This window comes from Bufo gargarizans, chromosome 6, assembly GCF_014858855.1.
Source record: "Bufo gargarizans isolate SCDJY-AF-19 chromosome 6, ASM1485885v1, whole genome shotgun sequence".
NCBI lineage: Eukaryota > Metazoa > Chordata > Amphibia > Anura > Bufonidae > Bufo > Bufo gargarizans.
In genome coordinates, this window is record NC_058085.1 from 72,247,041 (window position 1) to 72,258,253 (window position 11,213).

At 43.7% G+C, this 11,213-nt stretch overlaps 1 protein-coding gene across 4 annotated transcripts in view; it reads right to left on the reverse strand.

Annotated features, from left to right (window-relative positions):
* Window positions 1-9,068, reverse strand: part of CDK5RAP1 (CDK5 regulatory subunit associated protein 1) — a 71,242-nt gene extending 62,174 nt beyond the window's left edge. Inside the window, exons 1-3 of one of the 4 annotated variants that reach the window (XM_044297412.1) lie at window positions 8,952-9,068; window positions 2,446-2,717; window positions 570-673 (exon numbers count right to left, since the gene is read on the reverse strand). In XM_044297412.1, coding sequence (XP_044153347.1) covers window positions 570-673; window positions 2,446-2,704 — 363 coding nt within the window. In that variant the 5' untranslated portion in view covers window positions 2,705-2,717; window positions 8,952-9,068. Of the gene's footprint in view, window positions 1-569; window positions 674-2,445; window positions 2,718-4,300; window positions 4,429-8,888 lie in introns of those variants that run through there. The other 3 variants (XM_044297413.1, XM_044297414.1, XM_044297411.1) reach the window with 3 other exon arrangements.
* Between the last annotated feature and the right edge of the window lie 2,145 nt (window positions 9,069-11,213).

Genomic DNA, 11,213 nt, shown 5'->3' on the forward strand with positions numbered 1-11,213 from the left:
ATTTGACATAACGCAAGGGCAGCAGGTCAACGGTGCAGCCAGCCATCGGAGGCACCTGCGTCAATCCGGAAGTTTACATCCAGGGACCCGAGTGGAGTAGCGGAAGCCAGAGAGAGCAGAAGCTGGGAGCCAGGGTCAAGGTAAGTATAATTCCGCTAACTGGCCTGCCCAGAAGGGAAGGGGTTTGGCAAATGTGCACAAGCCCTTCAATGACAAGTCCCACAATCATAACGAGCTGCTATGTTTTAGAGAAAACACTAGCCAGCGTTATGTGCCGTGCACGAGGAGGACAGACTACTGGGTAGGCTCGAGGACAGGAGACCCCTCCACTCAGCTAACTATACTCAAATGGCAAGAGACATGCAGATTGAGCCGGATGTGGGGGTACGGGCTCATTCAATGGGCGTATAGTTACCAGAGCTTTGTCTTATAATGAGAAGTACATATAACTCAATTGTAAGTCCATCTGCTAACACATGGCAGATTATCAGACTATATAAAGAATCAGATTAATGGAATTTCACAGTATTTCGTCTTCAGAGTGACATAAGACTGCAAGCACATGTTACCTCTGTAGCGGAATTAACTCTGACATATCCACTCTTCTGTAATATAGACCAGGCAATTTCTGTATCATTCACATTCATCTGACATCCATAGGTCTCAAAGTAAACTAAAACATAAAAACAGTACAGTACAAGGGATTGTTCATACTACATATACATATGTTCATACGTCATAAACCAAAAGAATGCTAGAAAATGGCATCTGTGTTCAGTGACGCATTAAAGGGGTTGGCCTCTTCCCAGTTACTGTTGATCAATGTGTTTGCTAGATGATTATATGGCACTTACTAATTTAGTGCTTGTTAAAATTCTGCACCATTTTCCATATTTCTATAGAACCTCTCTGCTGTAACCAAATCCTTTTCACCTTAAAGAGGACCTTTCATGTTTTTTTTTTTAGTTTAGATAAATACCTTTACTTGCGGGGTACCCCGTGCGGATGCTGCCACCCATTCCTGGCAGCATCAGCACGGGGTACCCCGCAAATAAAAGGTATTTATCTAAACTAAAAAAAAACATGAAAGGTCCTCTTTAATAGACCTCTTTTAGGGTGAATGGGACAAGAGATCAAAAGATCGCAGGTTCTAGCTCCCAATGGGGGCTAATATAGTTATTAAGAAGTAAAAAAAAAAAGTTTTAAAAATAAATAAAACATTTAAAATCATCTCCATTTACCAATTGTACATATAAAAATATATAAACAATAAAAAAAATTAAACATAGAGTCCAAAAATGTCTGAACTATTAAAATATATATATATATAAAAAAAAAATGTTACTGCACGGTTAATTCCGTAGCAAGAAAAAATGAAAAAACACATGATTTGCCATTTTTAGTCACCTTGTCCCCCCAAAACTTAATCAAAAAGTCTCATGTACCACAAAAATGGTATATAATATAAATTTTAAACTACAGTTCGTTCCACAAAAAAAACAAGCCCTCATTCAGCTATGTAGACAGAAATATAAAAAAGTTATAGCTAACAGAAAATGGCGATGCATGGAAAATTTAGATTATTTCAAAGGTTTTTATTTTTATAAAGTAATATAATAAAAACTATACAAGTTTGGTATCGCCATAATCGTATTGAGCTGCAAAATAAGGATGTCATGTCTTTGTGGGGTAAAAACACAAACATTTCCACCACGGTTTTTGGAGTTTTGACATCATGACGTTCACTACGCCATGATGTCAAAACTCCAAAAACCTTGGTGGAAATGTGTGTTTTTTTTTTTTTTTGTGTTTTTACCCCACAAAGAATTATCCAAATACAAGACATGGTAAGGCTACTTTCACACCTGCATTAGGTGCGGATCCGCACTGTCATGTCAATGTAAGTCAGGACGGATCTGTTTGGCTCCGCACTGCCAGTTGGACACCAAAATGCTGCAAGCAGCGTTTTGGTGTCCGCCTCCAGAGCGGAATGGAGGTGGAACGGAGCCAAATTGATGCATTCTGAACGGATCCGCATACATTTAGAATGCATTAGGGCGAAACTGATCCGTTTGGGGCCGCTTGTGAGAGCCTTGAAACGGATCTCACAGGCGGACCCAGAAACGCCAGTGTGAAAGTAGCCTTAATTAACTGGTGCCATTAAAAAGTGCATCTTGTCCAACAAAAAATAAGCCCTTGTATGGCTATCCGAACAGAGAAATAAAAAAGTTATGTCTATTGGAACGTGGGGAGGAAAAATCAAAAATGCTAAAATGAAAATAGGCCCCGTCTTTAAGGGGTTAACATCATCCTTCCTTCTATATAATTGCTCCATCATGCATGGACAGCAGGAGTCTGCACACAATATACAGAGCACAGCCAGGAAAACCTGTGAAAGGAGCAACCAAAATTGAAATACTGAAAGTGTGAAAACATAATCCCAACCTTTGTTGTATATCGTTGAGGGACTCTCTGTGATATAATGAGGAACATCATCATCATCCTCTTCCATAGATGAAGGAGCAGAACTGGCTGGGACGGGGTTGACAAAGTCTTTAAGGTGCGGCCCCGCAGCCACTCTGGATCTGAACTCCTCTTTCCTGGCGTTGGCCCTCTGAGCGTGTGAGATGCTGGAACTTAAACCGCGATGAGAAAACCACACTTTGGCCCAATAGAGAAGGCGTGATAACTTCAGGGGCTCCATGAGCAGTGAAGACCTGTAACAGAAGAAGGTTTTTTAGGCTACTTTCACACTTGCGGCAGAGTGATCCGGCAAAACATAAGCCAACTGACGGCATTTGTAAGACTGATCAGGATCCTGATCAGTCAGAAAAATGCATTGAAATGCCGGATCCATCTTTCCGGTGTCATCCGGCAAAACGGATCCGGCATTTATTTTTTTCGCCTTTTTTGGAAGGACGGATCCAGCATTCCGCTATTTTGAATGCCAGATCCGGCACTAATACATTCCCATGGAAAAAAAATGCCAGATCAGGCATTCCGGGAAGTCAAGATTCTTGGGCCGGAGATAAAACCGTACCATGCTGAGCTTTTATCTTTTGCCTGATCAGTCAAAATGACAGAACTGAAGACATCCTGATGCATACTATATGGATTGCTCTCCATTCAGAATGCATGGGGATAAAACTGATCAGTTCTTTTCCAGTATAAAGCCCCCAGGACAGAAACTGCTGGAAAAGAAAAACGCTAGTGTGAAAATACCCTTAGGCTACTTTCACACTTGCGGCAGAGTGATCCGGCAAGCAGTTCCATCACCGGAACTGCCTGCCGGATTTGGCAAAACGTATGCCAACCGATGGCATTTGTAAGACTGATCAGTCCGAGAAAAATTCATTGAAATGCTGAATCCATCTTTCCGGTGTCATCCAGCATTTTTTTCACCTTTCTTTCGGTTTGCGAACACGCAGACCAGAAAGACGGATCCAGCATTCCTATGGAAAAAAAATGCATTCAGGCAAGTCTTCCTTTTTTTGGCTGGAGATAAAACCGTAGCATGCTGCGGTATTATCTCCGTCCTGAACAGTTAAAAAGACTAAACTGAAGACATCCTGATGCATCCTGAACGGATTACCCCTCATTCAGAATGCATTAGGATAAAACTGATCAGTTATTTTCCAGTATAGAGCCCCTAGGACGGAACTCTATGCCGGAAAAGAAAAACGCAAGTGTGAAAGTACCCTTAGGGAACATCATTTTTTTCCCCCCATAGAGAAATGTATGGGAAAAACACCTGACAAATGCCACAAGACATGCTGCAATTTGCAATCAAACCAGGAAACATAGCCCATGTGAACAGTGTTTTTTCACACAGCATTTTTTGCCATGGAATTTTGGAGCAAAATTTCTACTGAGGTGGACGTAGCTAATTCCATGTTCTCGGGCACTTAAATGCTGCTAAAAAAAAATAAAAAAATACAACATGGGGGAGATTTATCAAACTGGTGTAAAGTAGAACGGGCTCAGTCGCCCATAGCAACCAATCAGATTCCACCTTTCATTTTTCACAGCTCCTTTGGAAAATGAAAGGTGGATTCTGATTGGTTGCTATGGGTAACTAAGCCAGTTCTACTTTATACGAATTTGATAAATCTCCCCTTATAGTGTTTGTAGGGTGTTTTATTGGCCAAAACACCAGGCAATGGAGTTTTTTGCTTAAAAAATACTAAAATGCAGTGTTTTGGAAAAGAAACTTAGTAACAGACCACCGTTAAAAGAGTTGTGTCACAAGTACCATGCATGCACTGTATTCTAATGTATAGGGCATGTGCATTATACTCACTGGTTGTCAAAGAGTTGCCTTAGAAACTTGGGGCAAACTTGGGGGTTGCGCCACGATAGTAGAGGCATTTGTGGGCATTACATTATGACGCCCAATATATTAATGTGCAGTAAAGATACCGGGAGGAGGAGACTGAAGATGTCCCCAGTAGGCGTTGACTTCTGCCTCGCTGTGATGTTGTCCAGTCGATGCGGAGAGCTTCTCAGGGATGCAGAAGACTCGCCGTTCTTGTGGGAACAGCCTACTTGAAGAAGTTACTATGTCGGCTCCAGAATGACTCCTTTATAGGCCTCTTTCACGCGAGCAAGTTTTCCACGCGGGTGCAATGCGTGACGTGAACGCATAGCACCCGCACTGAATCCTGCCCCATTCATTTCAATGGGTGAGAATCACAGAACGTTCTATATTCTGCGTTTTTCAAGTAGCCCTGGCCGCATAAGAGTGAATGGGGCTTCGGTGAAAAACGCAATGCATCCACAAGCAAGTGCAGATGCAATGCGCTCATCACTGATGGTTGCTAAGAGATGTTGTTTCTAAACCTTCAGTTTTTTATCACGCATGTGAAAAACACATCAAAATGCATTGCACCCACGCGGAAAAAATGAATGCAATCACAGGCAAAACTGACTGAACTTGCTTGCAAAATGGTGCGAGTTTCACTGAACGCACCCTGAACGCATCTGGACCTAATCCGTCAAGCTTGTGTTGTGTGAAAGGGGCCTTATAGTTCTGTTCTTGGGAGATTAGATAATCCTCACAACAAGGGCTCATGCACACAAACGTATTTTCTTTCTGTGTCTTTTTTTTTTTTCTAACTGTATACGGAACCATTAATTTCAATGGGTCTGCAAAAAAAAAACAACTGAAGTTATTCGGTGTGCATTCTGTTTACGTATGTCAGTTCCATAAAATACTAAACATGTCCTATTATTGTCTGCATTACGGACAAGGATAGGAATGTTCTAATAGGGGCCAGCTGTTCCGTTCCCAATAAATACGCAACGCACACGGACGTCATCCGTATTTTTGGCGGATCCGTTTTTGCGGATTGCAAAATACATATGGTCGTATGCATGAGCCCGAACAGCAAGTCTTCTGCATCCCTGAGAAGCGATCCGCATCAACTGGACAGCGTCACAGCAAGGCACAGGTCAATGCCTACTGGGGACAGCTTCAGTATCCGATACATTTACTCTACATTAACATAGTGGATGCCAAAATGGAATGGCGGCTGTACTGGGTGAACGGGTGATCAACTGGAGAAAACAAAAACCACAGAGCTGGGATCTGTGGAGAAACGTCAACAAGCAGAGTTTTTGGATTTCATTTTTTTTTTTTTAAGTGATGACAGAGCCAGTTTAAATCAAGTTTCTATGTAAAATATTTTTGGTCATGTTATTAATTTTCCATGTGAATATCTATATTAAAATCCTGAAGTTTTAGCACTGGCTTCTAAACCTAATAATAGGTGCAACTTCTTGGTCTGTACAGATCAATTTACTGTAGTTATCTGCTCATTATAGGCAGGATTAGACTGACCGATATCACCTACACATCAATAATAGGAGCAGGAGAGGACTCCAGCATAACAGTAATGGGACGGATCCGTTACGTAGCCCTTAGGCCCCTTTCACACGGGCGAGTATTCCGCGCAGGTGCGATGCGCGAGTTGAACGCATTGCACCCGCACTGAATCTGGACCCAATTATGTCTATGGGGCTGTTCACATGAGCGGTGATTTTCACGCATCACTTATGCGTTGCTTGAAAATCGCAGCATGTTCTATATTCTGCGTTTTTCACTTAATGCAGGTCCCATAGAAATGAATGGGGTTGCGTGAAAATCGCAATCATCCGCAAGCAAGTGCGGATGCGGTGCGATTTTCACGCATGGGTTCTAGGTGACAAAAATAAATAAAAAAGTTAACTCACCTTCTCCTCTTGATCGCGTAATTCCCGGTCTCTTTACTTCTTTAATGATGAGCTGTGGGCTAAAGGACCTGTGGTGATGTCAGATCACATGCTCCATCACCACGGTGATGGACCAACACAGCTCATCATTAAAGAAGTAAAGAGACCGGGAACTACACGATCAAGAGAAGGCGAGTTAACTTTTTTTTATTTATTTTTAACCCCTCCAGCACTATTATACTATGCATTCTGTATTCAGAATGCTATTATTTTCCCTTATAACCATGTTATAAGGCAAAATAATACAATCTTCAGAACATCAATCCCAAGCAGTTCGGGTTTGGGTACCAAACATGCGCGATTTTTCTCATTACAATGTTTTGCAATCGCGCGTGTTCCCGCAACGCACCCGCCTCTTATCCGGGCCAAAAATAAGACGCCCGTGTGAAAGAGGCCTTAGACTTCTATTAGGACGGAATGCCTCTAAAGGCATTCCGTCATGGTCCGTTGTAACGGAATCTAAAACGCAATTCACCTTTTACCACAACCCGAACTTCAAAATATGAAATTCGCTCATCCCTACTAGCAACGCCCCTCTGTCTTCTGTTTACATAACTGTGGAGACTTGCTTAGTATTGCTGAGGCTCAAAATGGGCCACTTTAGTGCTATTTTTTAATATAAATGTATGATTTCAGAAATTAAAGGGGTTCTGCAGTTTGTTTAAACTGATGATCTATCCTCTGGATAGATGATCAGCATCTGATGGACGGGAGTCCGACACCCGGGACCCCCGCCGATCAGCTGTTTGAGAAGGCAGCGGGGCTCCTGCAGCACCGCGTCCTTCTCACTGTTTACCGCAGGCCCGGTGACGTCACGACTAGTATCAACTGTCCTGGGCGGGGCTAAGCTCTGTTCACTTGAATGGAGCTTAGCCCCGCCCAGGCCATTGATACTAGTTATGACATCACTGGGCCTGCGGTAAATAGTGAGAAGGCTGGAGCACCGCTGCCTTCTCAAACAGCTTATCGGCGTGGGTCCCGGGTGTCGGATCCCCGCCGATCAGATGCTGATGAGACGGATCCGGTCTGCGAATTCCTTTAAAAATGTAAAAAAAAAATTATAAATACCGGATCCGTTTTTCCAGATGACACCGGAAGCATCCGGCATTGCAATGCATTTGTGAGACGGATCCGCATCCGGATCCGTCTACAAATGGTTTCCATTTGCATGCAGATTGCCGGAATCCAGCAACGCAAGTGTGAAAGTAGCCTAAGTTTGTCTCGCCTCTATCACGTGTCAGTTCGTTTAATTGCATAAATTACTTTATTAAAATACGAAGCTCAAGTCGGTTCCATTAAAGGGAACCTGTCAGCTACAAGATGCACCATAAACCACAAGCATTACCTTATAGATGTTGTCATCACGTTTCTCAAGATATTTTTGTTTTAGATGTCCGATGTGCAAGATCGCTGAAAAAGGACTTTTATTCCCCTGCAGGCCGTATGTAAATGAGGATCTTGAAGTCAAGGCAGCAGCGGCTTTCTCACTTGAAGTCAAGCTTGCCGCCCTCCCCTTAGCATTTGATTGACAGCCTTTGGTATAGTTTGAGGCGCCGTTCCACCCTGGATTTCACACACGCGCCGTACGATTGCATTTCCGGTGCTTGCTCATCCCTGCTGCACTGTACTTTGCAGGCTCCTGTGAGTGACATATATATGCGGCAATGTTCCGTGGTGCACTTGCACACTTGAGTCTGTGTCTGCAGGTACAGAACAGCAGGGATCAATGAGCAAGCACCGGAAATGCAATCATACAGTGCATGGATGGAATTGCACCTGAAACTATACCAAAGGATGTCAATCAAATGCTAAGGGGAGGGAAGGGGGCTCAGCGAGCTTGACTTCAAGATCCTGCAGGGGAATAAAAGTTATTGTTCAACGATCTTGCAAATCGGACATCTAAAACAAAGACATCATTAGAAACATGATGACAACATCTATAAAGGCAATGCAGGACGGCGAGTTCCTTATGGAAGGAGAGGACCTCCGGGATGATCTAGGGCAGTGTTTCCCAACCAGTGTGCCTCCAGGTGTTGCAAAACTACAACTCCCAGCATGCCTGGACAGCCTTTGGCTGTGCGGGCATGCTGGGAGTTGTAGTTTTGCAACAGCTGGAGGCACGCTGGTTGGGAAACACTGATCTAGGGAAGGGGCTGCTCTCTGGTCCCCGCACAGCAGATGGGTAGTCGGATCGCAGTGCATGGAAGCCAAGTGGATCAGTGTGTTCCCTGCAGTGGAACAGATCAGAAAGAAATGGCGCAATACGTTATCGCATTGCAGGACGAGAAAACACTTTTCCAAGGGTCTAATCCACATGTAACTGCACCGAGAAGGAAGGGACAACCTGCTTTTTTTTTCCCATTAAAAACAACACGAGTCAGTACTGGCATAAGATATACCGTGAGATATGTAAAGTGCGCAACATAATGTACTTTTACGTTTGTGACATTTTTCTTTTCAATTTTTTTTAAATACGTCGTGCCCCCAAAACGCAGCATGCCCTAGGTGTGACAAATTGCTGCACAGTTTCCCATTCCCTCACTTTGCAAGACTTGACAAGGGCCTAAAAACAAACATATGTACAAAACACTAATATAGCGGCACCCAATGGAACTCCCCTTTAAGCCCAGAGCAGCCTTTATTGTCCCTTGCAGCGCCCGGCAGACACATGAGCACTGTACCTTTCTCACACCTTATGGACAAGCGCAAGTCCCGGAGTGACAGAGGACACGCTGCTGCCGCCGCTGCTATAACATTGAGAGGACAGAGGAAGCGTGACGTAAGGTCACGTGACCGGGGGAGTCCAGCAGAAAAGGGGCGGAGACTACAGGAACGCGGAAGTGCGCTGAGTTGAGAATGCGGCGCGCGCGGTGGTTGCGTCATGACGCACCCTGAACACTTGGCGGCCGTGCTGCGTGTAGTTTAGGGTTTTGTAGCGGCGTGAAATTCCCGCCAAGTGACCTGACGTGAAACAGAGCCAGGCAGTGTGCGAGGAAATGCAGCACAAGTCTAGTTACCATGGCAATGCTCCTGTATTTTCGTTTCCATTAAAAGTGGAAGGTCATAAAATAGTGTCTGGCCAATTACATGAACTGGAGCGTTTCTAGGGTGCCATGGTTCACCGTTTTGTTTCCTAGAGAAACGCCTCCAAAAGTTCCTCAGGTCTATAATGAATTTTGCGTTAGAAAATAAATATCGCTCGCTATTTTACACAATTACATCCCACAAATTTTCAGTCCTCTAGGTCTCCAGTACTGTGACCTGTAGTTAGAGGACACTTTGTACTTCACCGATACATACCTCCCAACTTTCTGGACATTCAAAGAGAGACATTATGGTTCAATGCGTGCATATTTATACAGTTGAATAGTTTTCTCTTACGAAATAGCGCAAAAATGATCTGAATATAGAAATTTCTAAAATTCACATTGCATCAAGCAATGAAATAACAAACAAGGTGGGCTCTAATATACAGAGAGTAACCAAACACTTTCTGCATCAATATTGTAAATGCAATAATGAAAATCTCTGCCTCAGATCAAAAAGAAGGACACTTGGGAGGTCTGCCGATATTTGCTGAGAAAGTGCAGCAATCCACAGCACGCTGATGAGACTGGTACGTGAGAACCCAACCCAATGGTTAGGCACAAGAACTGATTACAAAGAGATCAATTTAGGACACTTGTAAGGGAACACTATGGTCACCATCCTGAACCACAAATGGCAAACCCCAAAACTGCAACCAGTCTTCTTAATCCCTTGGATACCGGAGGTTTTTGCCTTTTCATTTTCTTTCCTATCTTCCTGGAGCCATAACTTTTTTATTTTTCCATTCATATAAGGGCTTTTTTGTTTTTTTGCGGGACAAGCAGGGGTGCATCTAACCTGTCTGTTGCCTGAGGCGCCCTAATTTGCATATTATAAAAGTAAGAATTCTGCAGTAATGGGGGTATGAATAATCACAAGAATAGCACAGTTAGGTGCAGCTGACATTAGCACTAATGTCAGCCAGTTTAATAGTAAAAATTCTAGTGACAGAACCTCTTAAAATGAAGTTAAATGATCTTGACTGACATTCTGCTGTTTGGCCACAAGATGCAGCTGTTTTCTAAGCACAGCAACATACTGCATTTCATGTGATATTGGGAACTCTCAGGGGGTGGAGTTACAAGTCTGGAGAGGAAGGCAGCAGCCATCTTAGAGTGAGGTTGTGAGAGACACTGAGGAACTCTGTGAGCAGAGAGTCTGACAGCATCCAGGTGTGAGAGCATCCCTCAGTGACCAAAGCTGCAGCTAAGTGAAGCTGATCGTGTTCAAGACCCTGATCGTGTTCTGAAGAATGAGGATTGCTTCCAGGAATGCTGATGAGAGCTGAGGAGCATAGCTACATACACTTCGGAACCGCATGCTTGTTGAAGAGGCATTTGTTCGGTTCAGAGTCACCAACGGATGCAGAGCAGACACGGGTAGGTAAAATCGTGCACGCACCTTATCACAGTGTTGGCGCCTAGAGACTGAGACCAGGCCTGTAGTTAGTGAATTAGGGTCTCTGTTTGTGTCAGGCCACAAGTGTTACTACTGTTGATTGCAAGGACTCCATAACTTAAAGTGACATTTCACATTAGAGAGCTGATAAAATTCCCACAAACTCAAGCCAGACTGGCGTTTGGTTCAGAAGGAATACTTAGGCACATGCTACAAGACCAGTTATAGGAGGGGGAATACTGTAGATCTGTGTAAGATTGTAAGCTGTTGTGCTGCAGGCTAGCCCATACAACACACCCTTACAGTGATTCTTGTTCTTTTAGGGTAATAACGGGTAAGGTGTGGCAGTTTAGTTGTGCCTGCCAATAGGTAAATTATCGCACTTTCCTTCTGCATCCATTGGAGCGCGCTGTGCTGTGCAGCACAAGGGTCTCAGCCTTCGGGCTGGGTGTATGTAA